The following is a 15606-nucleotide window of genomic DNA, read 5'->3' as shown; positions in this document are numbered from 1 at the left end:
TCCAAAGTCATCCTGAAACCAAGACACGGTTATGTCCCCAATGTTCTCTCCAGTCCGTTCAGGGATCAAATTGTCATTCTCTCTGCACTTCCTCTTTCTCAAGATGAGCATGAGTTGAACTTACTCTGCCTGATCAGGTCCCTAAAAACTTACATTGACCATTCTTCCACTTTTCGTCAGTCGGAACAGCTGTTTGTTTGCTTCCGAGGACACACCAAATGTCACCTGGTCTAAAAGCCCAGACTATCCATATAGTTGATGTGATAGCTTTCACCTACTCATCCTTAGGACTACAATGTCCTATAGGTATTAGAGCATGGCCTCCTCTCGGGCATGGTCTGGTGGTGTGTCTATCGCGGAAATCTGTGCAGTGGCTGGTTGAACCTTGCCGTCCACATTTATCAGGGTCTATAACCTGGATGTCTCTAAGTAACAGACACAGGTCCTTTCAGCATAAGACCCACCGCCATGGTCAGGCTTTGCATCATTTCCAGCCTAGGAACCCGACTACATCTGGCTTATGGCCCCCCTTGGCATCTGGACCATATGAGGACATCGGACAGTTGAGGACAATTACTGTTGTAACACCATCCACGACTCAGTCCAGGACATCTTTTATGTATTTCGTTGCAAGCCCTTTGTTAGTGATTGTACTGTCCCCCGAAGTCTCTAGCCTAATGGCATTTGACGCAGTATGAGTGTATTATCGAAAGGGAACGTACTCTGTTACTAATGTAATCTCGGTTCCCTTAGACACGGAATGAGTACTGTGTACTGTGCCGTGCTACGTTGCAGGACACCTCATGTCGTCGCTTCAGTCGAATTAAATCAGTTTGCCTAGGTGAGACGGCCACTTACATAGCCTGTTCCCACGCCCCTTTTGGCAGGCTCACCCACTATAAGCTTTTATTAAACTTCATGGACCAATGGCCATGCAGTTTCACTGGGTGATTGAAAAAGTCTTCAGAAATTGCTATGAAGGACTTTTCCCCCGAAGTGTCTAGCCTAATGATTTACAATGCAGTACTTGTTCCCTAAGGGAACCTAAATTACATTAGTAAAAGAGTATGTTTTTTGGACAAAAAAATTAGAATCAGAATTAGTTTTATTGCCATGTTTACACAAACAAGGAATTTATTTTCGTGACAGAAGCTTCTGCGCAGTGCAACAGAATGACAGCAACAGAACAAAAACACAGATAATAAAATAATAAAAAATAGAACATGAAAGAAAAAACAATATACAAATTGACAATTGTATGTGCAGGTATATTACAGTAGACAGTTTTGTATGTACAGGTATATTATGTGCAAATTTGAAGTGCAGACTGTTAATAAATAAGGGTATGAGTGCATAAATAGTGTTGTGTGTTCCAAAGTTATTGTCAAGTGTTCATTAGATGTGTTCTCTGACGGAAGGAACTGTTCCTGTTTCTGGTTGTTCTGGTTGTGCTGAGCTCCAGGTTGAGACTGCACCAGACATTCAGCTCTTTAACCTCCTGTCTGTAGGCTGACTCATCACCGTCCTGAATGAGGCAGATGAGTGTGGTGTTGTCTACAAACTTCAGGAGCTTGACAGAGGGGTCTTTAGATGTGCAGTCATTGGTATACGGGTGTGAGGAGAGAAAACAGCCCTGAGGAGCTCCAGTGTTGATTATACGGGTGCTGGATGTGTATATTCTCAGCCTCACTAGCTGTTGCCTGTCTGTCAGGAAGCTGTTCATCCACTGGCAGACGGAGGTGGGCACAGAGAGCTGAGTTAACTTGGACAGGAGAAGGTTTGGAATTATATTTTTAAAGGCTGAGCTGATATCCACAAACAGGATCCTCACAAAAGTCCCTGGTCTGTCTAGGTGTTGCAGAACATAATGCAGTCCACTGTTTACTGCATTGTCCACAGACCTGCTTGCTCTGTAGGTAAACTGAAGAGGATCCATTAAAGGTCCAGTAATGTCCTTCAGGTGGGCCAGCACCAGTTTTTCAAATAACTTCACGACCACAGACGTTAAAGCCACAGACCTGTAGTCATTTAGTCCTGTAATTTTGCATTTCTTTGGGACGGGGATGATGGCAGAGCGTTTGAAGCATGAAGGGAATTCGCACAGCTCCAGTGATCTGTTGAAGATCTGTGTGAAAATGGGGGCCAGCTGGTCAGCACAGGGTTTCAGAAAAGCTGGTGTAACACAATCTGGGCTTTGTGCTTTTTTCCTTTTCTGCTTCCGGAAGACCTGGCACACCTCATTCTCAATGATCTGAATTGCAGGAGTGGTGGAGAGGGGGTGTTGCAGGAGGTGTGAATGGTTGCGTGAGCTTGCGGAGGAATGTAAACATTCATGAGAATGAACGAGTGAAACTCCCGCGGCAAATAAAATGGCTTGCAGTTAATGAACAGCGTTTCTAGATCTGAACAGCACAGTGGAATTGATTCCTTATTGATTCCTTAATAGTGTAAATCTAACTTTTTCTTCTGCTCTTTAATCAATTTTATGAAGTTCAAAATGCCAAATCAAGACTGTTTTGTGTGAATTTGATGTCCATCAGACAGCGGAGTTAAAAGTTAAAGTTGTGACATACTGCAAAGTATGGTAACCCATACTCTGAATTGGTGCTCTGCATTTAACCCATCCAAGTGCACACACACAGCAGTGAGAAGTGAACACACCGTGAACACACACCCGGAGCAGTAGGCAGCTATAGATCCAGCGCCCGGGGAGCAACTAGGGGTTCAGTGCCTTGCTCAAGGGCACTTCAGCCATGGGTATTGAGGGTGGAAGAGAGCGCTGTTCATTCACTGCCTCCCACCTACAACTCCTGCCAGCACTGAGACTCTGCAACCTTTTGGTAACTAGTCCACCTCTCTAACCATTAGGCCACAGCTGCCCTGTTCAGAGCCTGTCCTGAATCGAAACGTTTTTTTTTTTTTTTTTTATCTACTCATTTTGGTCTACCACAACGCATTTAAACACATTTAAATAATAAAAAAAAAACATTTAAACTGAATCTCCCCTCCAAATCTGATGGGTTCTCAGTTCATGCTGCATTATGGCATATAAAAGTGTCCAATGTCCTCAAAATCTCATTAGAAGCAACATAATACATTATCTTGGTTTTATTTGTTTACTTTAATCCTGTTTATTCAGATATCCTACTCCGTTTAAATGCTGCTCTTTGCATACTGTATAGCGGGAAGGCATACATATTTGGACATAGAGCTTGTTATGCATGACAATCCTTAGAAGTTATCTTTTTTATATTCTTTTGGAAAATTACGGTCAATTACGGTGCATGCAGAAGTCTGAAAACTCACTCTGTCTACTGTATATATGTAGACACAGTGAGGGATAGAGGATGAGGGGGCATCAGTTCAACTCCATTAAATTTGAGCTGAATGAGTAAAATCACCTTTCTTCTCTTCCCTCATTTCTCCCCTTTAACCCTCTTCACTGATTGTTGGAAGAATATGTACAATTATCTTTCTTACTATCATGACATATTCACTCGCTCGTATTACCTATAATTCAACACTTCAGTTTAAATTGACCCCAATCATTTCACTTCAGTCCAGCAGTTTGCACTCAGGAAGTGAATGAGAGAATAACATTTTTGTATTATTAAGACTGTTTATGAAATTATTTATTAAAATGATCCCACTTTATATTAGGTGGCCTTAACTACTATGTACTTACATAAAAAATAAGTACAATGTACTTACTGTGTTCATATTGTATTGTAAAACACTTTTGCTGCTATTGAGGTGGGATAGGGGTAAGGTTAGGGAGAGGGTTGGAGGTATGGGTAATTTTAAGGGTGGGTTAAGGTGTAAAGTATGGGTCAACAGTGTAATTATAAATGTTATTAGAGAAATGAAATACAGATGTAATTACATGTAGGTTTTTTTTATACAAGTACAATGTAAAAACATGTATGTACACAATAAGTACATTGTACTTAATTATTAATTAAAATGTAAGTATATAGTAGTTAAGGCCACTTAATATAAAGTGGGTCCATTAAAATTATTAAGCCCTTTGCGTTCAAGGATCATCGGTGATCCCAGATTATTGTTTCAATTTCATGGCACGTTAAACATCACACTCTGGACAAACTGTGCAATCAGTAGACTCCAGTTTCGATATTTGACCACTTAATAAAACATTGTAGCAGGAACATTCATTTTGGAGAGCAAAATAATAAATCCGTATGTCGTCAAATTTTGAACAGAAATTCACCAAGGATTCTTATTCAGTCATGTCAGCAGTGGTTTATTTGTGTTCACATAGATTCACTGAACAGCGTCAATAAGGGATTATAGTCCAAAGATGCATCTACATGGAGATATATGGATATATTTACTCATGTTTACTTAATTACATATACATAATTACATATGTATATGTACATAATTTCTATTCATTTTCCACTGATTTACGCGATCTGATGATAAATAGCATCTCCCAGCGCTTTCTCTGTGTGCACTCTTCCGTGTTCGTGCTGTGACGCAGACAAACTCTGATTTGTCTTTTGCCTTGTCAATATTTAGCGTCTCATAACTAAACAAAGTGTCATCGTATCACATGCTTCCTTCACTCTTCCAAGGTGATATCTGACCACAGCAACACAGAGAAACCTCTACCCACAAAATATCCAAATAATAAACCCGATTACGTAAGTAAATGGTTGGTATGCAATTTTCTTGAGATTTGGGGCATTTTTATAAAAATATTGAAAATGTACATCTGAAATGCTAATTTGTGCAGCGATATAAAAGTCTATAAATAGCATATTTTTACAACAGTAAACGCCCAAATTCCATATGAGATCGCAAAAGTTAGTTATTACAAACACTCGATCAGGGTTTAAAGTAAGTTTTGAATAAATGTGTACTAATAATTTCCTAAATAGTCTTTATGTAGCTTGATGTTAACGTTACCTCTAATGCAGCTACATAACAGGTGCGGTTCTTCTTCATAATGCATTTTGTCATAATAATTCACATAAGGCCGTAAGAAAATGTTTTGTTGTATTTTTATAGTAAGATTTTTGATAATAGTGAGGTAACGTATACTGGGATTGAAAAGACGTGGCTTGGTAAACCTTGAAATACCACAACAAAGGCTAATAACAGCTGAATAAAAACAAAAGAATAAGGATAAAAGAAATGCGGATAATGTCTCATACCTGGCCGATGTGTGAAAGGCCTATATGAGAGTTTGCAGGGGATACCAGGGGCTATGAATCAATTATATTAGCCCTCTCTAAAAACACACATGAGATGGCCTTAAAAATATTTAATAAAATTAACAGTTTTACAGATTATGATGATTTTTTTTTTTTGATGAAGTATTAGTAGATTTCATTTTTTTAATACATTTAAAAAATATATTTTTAATATTTTTATTTTTATGTTTGAGCTTATATATCTTTATTATCATAACAATCTGAGTAATTATGATTCTTGAATAGTAAACTTTGAAGTGTCAGCTTTATGAACATTTCGGTCTCCATGCCGAAAATGGGGGTAATACCGGTGTAACTTAAACCTTGTGTTTGGTCGTCGACTGTTAAATATCTTCAAAGTTCCTGTGTTTACCCTTTGTGAATTAAATTCCATGTTTGAAGGATTCAAAGATTCTCCAGCATCTCCTTGCTACTTGTACCTTCCTCTCTCATGAAATGTAACAGAACAGCCACCCTAAAACAAAAGTAAGCAGTGCCTTTTCTCTCTGTTGTTTAAAGTGTTTAGGTTTTCCCACTCATTCTTACTCCCATCACATGGAGGAAGGAGCTATATTATCACCATAGCTCAGGCGTGCCCCGACCCAGTCAGTTAAGCTAAGGCATTTGTGCCACTCACCCTCACCTGCTCCCTTGATGCGGAAACTCTGGTGACGCTGTTCCAGATCGGGATGACATACTATCTTCCCTGCGGAGCTACCAGACACTACCAACCTTGGCTGGAAGGAGGCAGTTATCCAGGTGTCAACTGGAGAGTCTCTGCTCCCGATGTGGGACCCATATGTTGGCATTTCCCGAGTCAAGACAGCCAGCAGAGCCCAAGTCAAATCAGCCAGCCTTCCGGATGTTAATCTGGCAAACCTGCCAATCCCAAAACTCACTCCAGTGCCCGCTCCTTGAAAGCACCTTCCAGAGCTCCCTCCAGTGCCTGCTCCTCGAAAGCGCCTTCCAGAGCTCCCTCAAGTGCCTGCTACTCCATAGCTCACTCCAGTGTCGGCTGCAGCCCCAGAGCCCGCTCCAGTGTTGGCTCCAGCCCCAGAGCTTGTTCCAGTGTTGGCTCCAGCCCCAGAGCTCGCTCTAGTGTTGGCTCCAGCCCCAGCGCTCATTCCAGTGTTGGTTCCAGCCCCAGAGCTAGCTCAAGTGTCGGCTCCAGCCCCAGAGCTTGCTCCAGTGTCGGCCCAAGCCCCAGAGCTCGCTCCAGTAACCGCTCCTTGAAAGTGCTTTACTGTGCCTGTTCCTCCAGACCAACCTCCTTTGCCAGAACCCCGTAAGTGCTATCCTGATCCCCAACTCAGCCCTGGAAGGGCTCCTGATCCCGAGTATAGCCTACGGAGGGCTCCTGATCCCACCTTAAGCCCAGGGAGGGCTCCTGTATCTTCCTGTTTCCCTGTATAGCACTGTTTCCCTGTATAGGGAGGGCTTCTGTCTCCCCGTATAGTCCAGGGAGGGTTCCCGTCTCCCCATATAGCCCCACTGAGGGCTCCTGAAACTCTGTTAAGACCTGGGAGGGCTCCTGATCCTCCGTTAAGCCCAGGGAGGGCTCCTGATCCCCCGTTAAGCCCCCTCATTTCTCCCAAGTATTTTTTGAGGGGGGATAGTAGGGCTCTAGCCATAGAGGCAGGGGAGAGCTCTGCCATGGCCATGTCTCTCATTAATTATCTAATTTTCCCATGCATTTAAACCCTGTGTGTCCGAGTGTTTGGTCGTCTGCTGTTAAATGTCTTCAAAGTTCCGGTGTCTACCCTTTGTGAAATAAATTCCATGTTTGTAGGATTCTTCAGCGTCTCCTTGTTCATTGTTTCTTGTACTTTCCTCTCCTGTGAAGTGTGACTGTAACAGATATGCATATCTGGATGTTTCATCATTCTGTTTCAGAATGATAAACAGTTTTACCTCTGATGTTGGATTTTTCACCATCCATCCATATCTTTTATTTTCTAAGAAGGATGTCTGATCCACAACACTGCCTTAAAGAAAATCTTCAACTGTATTCTTTGAAACACAGTTTCACAGCACATACACACTATCAAAATATTGTTTAAAAATATAAAAAAATTTACTTGATAATCTCAAACTTGCCTAAAATATTTTCATGTCTTGCAGTGATTGTGCCTTTGATATACTGAGGGACAAACTACTGCTGAAAGAGTAGAAGAGAAAGAAAATAGGGACAACCCTAGAGCTAACCTAAAAATCATCTAAACATCATCCCTAAGCAGACAAAAGTGTTTCTTTTTTTTTTTTTTAGGACAGACTTGATTATCTCTGATATATGGTACTAAAAAGGGAATTTATTGTTCTTTTTTGAGCTGAGACATTATCACCACCCACTACCATTTAATGAAAAAGTGCATCTGGAACACTCTTCAAAATATCTCCTTTTGTGGTCCATAGAAGAGAGGTGCAAACTATACCTTTAAGATTGACTACTAAAACATCTAAAACACAAATATATTAAATGTTCAATGATTTAACCTTTTAACTCTATCTCTAGATTGAGTTTTCTCAATAAACTGTTTTCATGCTTTATTATTTTCTCTTATATAAATAACACATCAGTTCGGCATTTTACTATGACTGTGTGCACATGAGTGAATATGTGTGTGTGTGTGTGTGTGTGTGTGTGTGTGTGTGTGTGTGTGTGTAAAATATCACACACCTCCAGCTCCTGCTCCCTTTGCAATGCAAACTGTTTGAATGACTTGACAATGATCCCTGCATTAGAGCAGTCATACACGAAGATGGAGGGACTTCCCATCCACGTCTGTAAGTCATAGATGGAGAGAGGGATGTACTGTGTGTAGTTCTGAAAGAGCGAGAGAAAGAAAAAGATTATTTTTGACAACTCAACTCAGTTTATGCCCAAAACTAATTAAATTAATTTTAATTGAAGTCAAAGGAAAGTACAAGTGTACACAAACTAATGCTGGTAACTGCTGTGCAAGTCTGAAATAAGTTTATTATTTAGCATTAGGGCTGGGCAATATATGAAATAATATATACATTGATATTGTCAAAATATTTATGATATTCGATATCTCAATATATATATTAAAAAAAAAAAAAAAAAAAAACTTAATTTTCTATTGCCCATTAAATCAAATGAACACATGTAGGCCTATACGTAACTTGCAGTAACTAAGCAGTGCAAAACAAGTGCAGAAAGTGCATTCTGTCAACTTTTTAGTGCATTCAATTAACAATTTAAACTATGCAACTGGGATAATTATTTTATATTAAACATTTACAAAAAAAAAAAAGCTTTTAGCTAAGAACACAAGTATGTCAACTGTCTGTGGTTTTAAGAGAAGCTCTGTTGCATTAAACTATGTTCCCACTGACACTTAAAATCCTCTTAGATGGGGAGGTAGTTGCTGAAGGAGATATATATTTATATATAAGAAATAGATAAATGAATACCAAAGAATTTAGCACTCTCCCTGTCTATACTATAAAAACTGGTAAATATAACAATGAAATTCCATAATAGTAATTCCAAATAGCCATAGTCTATGTTTCTCTATTCAAACATCAGTGGTCGAGTAAGTGCATTTATTCAGCGATCACAATTGCAAACAATACAGTTGAGATCTCATGACAGAACACACCAGCTGAACAATGCTTTTGTTAGATCGCTAAACTCCAGCTTGTTAGTGTTTTCAGATCATCGTCAAAGACGCTTCTGCAATAAGGAGTGAGCAAGTGCACATGGTTGCGATTGCTTAAAATAAGCAAACACCGGGCAGAAAATGAATCCTTGTAACAGCGAAACTCTGAATCAGGGATTTAAACTCTTGTTATCTGGCAACCGCTTTCATGAAAGCTATCATAGTAGAAGCGTGTAGAGCAGTCTGCAGTTGCATGTTCCTTTTTTGGAGGTTCGGCACATTCTTTTGGGAAAGTATGCTTGAATTTTCAAATATTCTATATTTTTACATTTTACATCATCATCAAATTTATTCCGATATTATTGCTAATATTCGCTACATTGCCCAGACCTATTTAGCACTGCTCACTAAAATAAGAATGACAGATAAGATTTACACTTACCTTGTTGAAGACCCAGATCTCTCCATTGACAGTGGGTCGAGGAACCCCATGGCCATTATAATGAAAGAGAACACGTTCCTCTTTGGCATTTCTCCGCAGTGAAGTACACAACTTCTTCACCTCATCAACTGTAGGGTCCAAACTCTGCTTATAGCGGGCCTGGAAGAGAGAGGATTTTAGATGGCAATGACATCCAACATTAATGAAGAAATACGACAGCACAGATCTCAAAATATCTGAGAACTCCAGAAGAAATATAAAAATGACCATTAAAACAAACTGAAAATCAGCAACTCGTACAAATGTATGTACTTTAAAGTCAACAGTACAGAAAATCTGCTATTGTCCGGCTATCTTCAAGATTATTTGTATTGACTGATAAATGTGCACACTTGGCTGAAGAATAAAATAAGAAAATATACCAAAGTTTTTATGATTGTTTACATTTTTAATAAATATGTATAGCTTTGATTTTAGTAAAAATGAGCTGCAGATTGCTTGTCTGAGAGCTGTGTGCACTGCTACAGTATCTTTCCACAACTGATAACTAAAATAAATAAATACCAGATTACCACAAATTATAACACACATGAACAAAAGGAAATTCTTGCTCCGTGAATCCAGTCCACCTCTGCTGTGAGCATAAGTTGGTGGGGACGAAACTGGCCATTGCAAAAACTGGTTTACATGTTTTAACATGCATCACCAGCTTGCCCTAAATTAACCTCTGTGAGGACTAGCACTTAAAATAAGCTCACTAAAATCTCTCATCAAGGCACAGTAGACAGACATATTGTGAGACAAGCCAACAGTAACAGCAATCTTCTAGATGAAGGTAGATGAGAAGAGAGAATGGGCAGAAAATATGGATTTGAATATATTGACGCGTTAAGTTGGCTGAACGACTGAGTTTCTATCACAGCTTTAATAATACATTATTAACACTAAGTTTTCTTTACTCTCCAATCATGGATGTTGTGTGTGTCTGTGTGTGTGTGTGTGTACAGATAATGGATAAGAAGAGAAGGGTTTTGGAAGAGACTGTAAATCAGGACAAAAAAATAAGTTTAAACTATAGGAATTATTTTTATAAATACTCTTACGTTAAGACTTATTGACTGCAATGATATATCTCTCTATTACTATGTTTATATTACTCTTATTTTGTTAATTTATTTTTATAATTTTGCACAAAAACATTTGTTTAATATAAGGTTTAAGCTTCACTGGTGTGAATCATTATCACAACAGAACCACAAGCTTTATTACAATGGAATAAAACAACAGAATTTTGATAATCACAGAGCAGGCATGAATTGTATCTGTGGATTGTGTGTGAGAGACAGAATGATGCAGTGTGAAATGCTTCATTTTTTCGCTGTCCTCTCCAATATAATTATATATATATATATGTGTGTGTGTGTGTGTGTGTGTGTGTGTGTGTGTGTGTGTGTGTGTGTGTGTGGTATTACATAACTCTGAGTGAGAGAGAGCTGGTGTTTGGGAGAGTGTGAAAGCATTGTGTTTGCGGTTTATATCACAGTCTCACATTCTGACATACACTACAGGTCAGTGGACTGCTCTGTGAGTGTGTGTAGATTTTGTGTACCAGATGCCTCCAACAAGGATAGCAAATCATAAAATCACCTACAATGTTGCGCCAGCAGGAAACACACACAAAGGTGTGTAGTAAACAATGTCTTACTGAAAATGAAAAAAGGTTTTGTGAGGGAAAATGTCATAAGATCAAGCTTAAAACAATATAAATCGATGGAAAGCCACCACCATGACAGGACAAATGTGTGTGCAGAATATCTTTAAATCAAGCTGAGGAAAGAGGGCAATAAGTACTTCAGCCTCCATGTCAGACATGCCCATTCTTAGAAGACCAAATGGCGACTTCCATCTGGCACACAAATAAAGCAAACAAGATGATATGGATATTACACTTAGTGCTAGGCCTTTTATTACTTGTAATATCATATGTGTAATCTGGTCCACTCTAGAGACAATTATTCTGCTTATCCACAATTAACCATTTTCAGGTTTTGTCCTTAAGACACTCCTGTGTGAAGAAATATTGTATTGTGCCATTCATTAAGCATCCTGCTTACAATCACTGCAAGCTACCATTACAAGGGGTTACACCGACTACAGAATAAATCACCCTTTAATGTTGGCCCTCTAATTAGATTGAACAACTGGCATTCCGGGAGTCTTGACTTGTTATACTGGAATTTGTTACACCTTGTAATGGTAGCTTGCAGTGATTGTAAGCAGGATTCTTAATGAATGGCATAATACAATAGTTCTTCACACAGGAGTGTGTTAATATTACTGTGTTTTCTGTATTTTTGATCAAATAAATACAGGCTTGATGAGCAGAAGAAACTTCTTTCAAAAACATTAAAAATAGTAATGTTTCCAAACTTTTGGATTGTACTGTATATATATATACACACACACACACACACACACACACACAAACTAGGGGTGTAACGGTACGTGTATTCGTACCGGACTGTTTCGGTATAGGGCTTTCGTTTACGGTTGCATGTGTGTACCGAATGCGGAATGCAATATTTTGTGTGCGGACCATAAGTACATTTTCGTGTTTCCAAACAAACATATAAAGTGGCGGAAGTCTCAGAGTTCAGCGCAAATCCCGCCCTTCCGCTGATTCTAATAAGGCCGGCGACACACAGTGGCGCAAGCGTCACTTTGTCTTTGCTACGTGGCGTGTCCGTTTTTAATTCGGCTCCCATTTTAACAGGTTAGAGCTTGCAGACTGCCTGCATGAGATGCGCATCTCAGGCGCGGCTCGAGCCGTGCGGAAAACGCGTGCGTGCTAGAATTAGAACCGACGCCTATTTTTCATGCGACATGCAAGCGTGTTGGAAGCATTTCCAGGCAAAATAGAATAGGAAAATATGTTTAGATGTAATTTGTACACAAATACATATTAATTCATGACACTTTGATGTTTGAAGTCTATAGGTTGACAAATTCAGATATAAATGTAATTTAAAAAAATAAATTAATTATCGATTTTCAAATATTGCACCTGTCAAACAGTCTATTTTGCCGTCAATATTGTTGACGGTGTCCTTTATCAGTAGGCTTTATATTTATGCTCAATATGAAGTATAGATATTGTTGTCATGAAGACAATTGAGCCTGGTCTGTCGGCGGTCTCCCTCTATGTCACCTACAGCAGCAGCAGCGCATCTACCCCACGTCAGGCACGATTCTGGTGAAGCAGGCCTACAAGCTGGGATTGGTAATGCTGCACTGTAATCATAGTTATTTATTTATATTTTTCATTATATTTTATTATATGATATTGGTTTGAGAGAGTATTTTACTTTGCAGAACTTTGCAGCAGTATTTTATTATATATATATATATATATATATATATATATATATATATATATATATATATATATATATATATATATATATATATATATATATTTTATTAAAAAGTATTTTAAAAAAGTGTATAGTAAAAAATAACCTGCAGTTTAATGTTTGCATTTCTTTCCCTTACTGTACCAAAAATGAAACCGTGACTTTAAAACCGAGGTACGTACCAAACCATTATTTTTGCGTACCGTTACACCCCTAATACAGACACATAAAATCTATTTAAATCATAAATCTTTTTTTTTTTTTTTGGCCATATGCGATCGCCCAGCACTAAAAGCAAGTTAAGAAGGCTCCCTTTAAAATCACTTAAGTTGTCAATGAATAATTTTATTAATCCATCCATTCTTTAGAGTTTCAAAGAGTTAGCTAAATCGTGCAGATTTAATTTATTAGTTTCTTGTTTTAGGCTAATTAGGCCTAAATAATGGGAACAAAATTATACAGTGCTTCACGTTTTACTAAACATGCAACAATTTCTTAATCAGTTTACAGACAAATGTCTTTTTCCCAAGAAATTATCCATCAAAATAAAGGACAGGTAACGAATAACAAAAATGCATGTTGATTTATTAAAGGAATTTTAAAATAAAAATGTAAACATAGGCATAATATGAAAATATTGGCATTTTGCATTTTAATCCATGTAGCCTACCCCCTAAAATAGTCTACCACTTTTAATGCTCCGATGGAAAGTAAACCACAATTTATTTTGAATAATATAACATATAATTCATATAATATAAATAATACTGCACACCTTTTAAATGTGTCAAATCTAAAATATGGTTTAATACCATGTAGCTTAGAAAACATATAAGCACAGGCTCAGGCCTGACATTTATCCTGCTTGAATTAATTCTAAGAAATGCACATAACTTCATAAGTACCAAACTTGCATGTGTGAATATTAAATATTAAATATTTTAACTATAGTGTTTTTCTTTCATTTTCCATGACCGAAGCTGTCAAATGTAACACATCAGCGAGGCAAAACTGACGTCTATTCGTGAAAATGTGCTTTAATGCGCTTGTTTGATAACTTGTGGTTAAAGCGCCACACAGGAGTCAAAAGCTGCAAATGCACTTTACAGACGCCGCGGAAGGGGTGTTTTGGATGTCTACCTACTGTATTTGATAGCAAACAATAATACTTATCCAAGGAGAGCTGGTGGTTAGAGGTACAATCACAGACCATTCAGAAATTAAAGGTGCAGGATAATAACCTACTTAAGAGATACAGTGATATGAAGCTGAAATATAGCTCATGGATGAGTATCCGTGCTGATTTTATTAGTAAAAATATCATTGTAATCTAAGCTTAATAAATGAGAATAATGTTTCTGTATATCCTGTTTAATGAATCACCTCAAATTGGAACTTAACCTGTTAGCCAGCACCCCCCATTATGGGACTCACAGCTGAAAGTGCCCTACCTTACTTAAAATAGAATTCTAGAAAACCAAATCTAGAAAAGTACTGGGTTGAAAGTAAAATGTCTCATGAGTTTATATTTCAAATCTGGTTGGAGGAGCCGATAGCGTGTTTCATATTGTCTCGCCACCATGCTTGTGGATCTGCCGTAGAGTCAATTGGTTGATCTTGGAGATAGCGGGTTAACTCCGTGTCAACGCGCGCTCTGATCGGTAAAGGGGCAGAGATTTCAGACCTCCGTTTAGGAGATCTGTCACAAAACTCATCATCCGCGCCAAAGTATTTTGAGCAAATTTCAAAGCCGCACCCACCCGCCATCCGCTGATTAGCTGACTGACTGTTTTGCGGTCTATGGACGATGCAATGTTTTGCTGATGCGAGCCGCAAAAAAAAAAAAAAAAGCCATTGTCTGTTCTAGAAAGGATGCAGCAAAGATATTTCTGAGTTTCATTTACAATGAGATGCGCTCTAGTTCACAGTGCAGTGCAAGTGAACGCGGCGCGCTGGTGCTTCCATGTCACGGTTATCATTGTCTGCTATATTTGCTTTTTATTTATTAAAATACATGCAATTGGTTGATGAAACATTTATTAAAATTAAGATAAAATTTCTTCAAAACTAAATTCGTTTTTAAGAAAGGTTTTATACAAAGCAAAATTTAATGAAGTGGTAAATATCATGTCTGACGATTTACAAAACTTCATTAAGTGGTAAAAACCATGTCTTCCGATATAGTGCGCATCTTATGATCCTATCTAAAAAAAGTTTGTGAAAAATATTTTAATGACACCGTTTTGGCAGTTATAGAATTCTAATGACGGTGTTCAACTATAACCGCCGGTCTCACGGTTATATACTAACCGTCACACCCCTAGTTAGGGAAAGGGCTGGAGGTATGGGTAAGTTTAAGCTTGGGTTAAGGTGAAAGTATGGGTCAACGGTGTAATTATAAATGTAATTACAGAAATTAAATACAGATGTAATTAAGTGTAGTTTTTTAAAAAATATAAGTACAATGTAAAAACATGTACACAATAAGTACATTGTACTACATCATTAATTAAAATATAAGTACATAGTAGTTAAGGCCACTTAATATAAAGTGGGTCCATGTTTTTTATTGTTGTTGTTCAGCACATTGGTCAACCCATGGCTGTTTAATAGTGCTATATAAATAAAATTAACATTGGCATTAATCATATCAATGTGCCATATAGTCAATAAATCACACTATTCATATAGATGGCGTTCACATTGATAGCTGTGACATTTACATCTGTTAATTTTAGACATTAACAGAAAGCCTTTTCATTCAGAAATTTATGTCCTGCTTAATACAGTGCCTGTATGTACAAGAATATTTCAATATAACAAGCTTGTACTATTTAAATATCAATAAAATGGGATCTATAAATTTCCGTTTATTTAATGTAATTCAGAAATAAATATTAAATATATTA

General features: G+C 37.9%; 1 protein-coding gene across 1 annotated transcript in view; it reads right to left on the bottom strand.

The window, feature by feature from the left end:
* LOC128015100 (regulatory-associated protein of mTOR) overlaps nucleotides 1-15606 on the bottom strand; it is a 144169-nt gene that overhangs the window by 59425 nt on the left and 69138 nt on the right. The window contains exons 5-6 of the mRNA XM_052598797.1: nucleotides 9285-9443; nucleotides 7894-8040 (exon numbers count right to left, since the gene is read on the bottom strand). Coding sequence (XP_052454757.1) covers nucleotides 7894-8040; nucleotides 9285-9443 — 306 coding nt within the window. The remainder of the gene's footprint in view (nucleotides 1-7893; nucleotides 8041-9284; nucleotides 9444-15606) is intronic.

This window comes from Carassius gibelio, chromosome A6, assembly GCF_023724105.1.
Source record: "Carassius gibelio isolate Cgi1373 ecotype wild population from Czech Republic chromosome A6, carGib1.2-hapl.c, whole genome shotgun sequence".
Classification (NCBI taxonomy): Eukaryota; Metazoa; Chordata; class Actinopteri; order Cypriniformes; family Cyprinidae; genus Carassius; species Carassius gibelio.
This window is presented reverse-complemented; position numbering and strand designations above follow the sequence as displayed.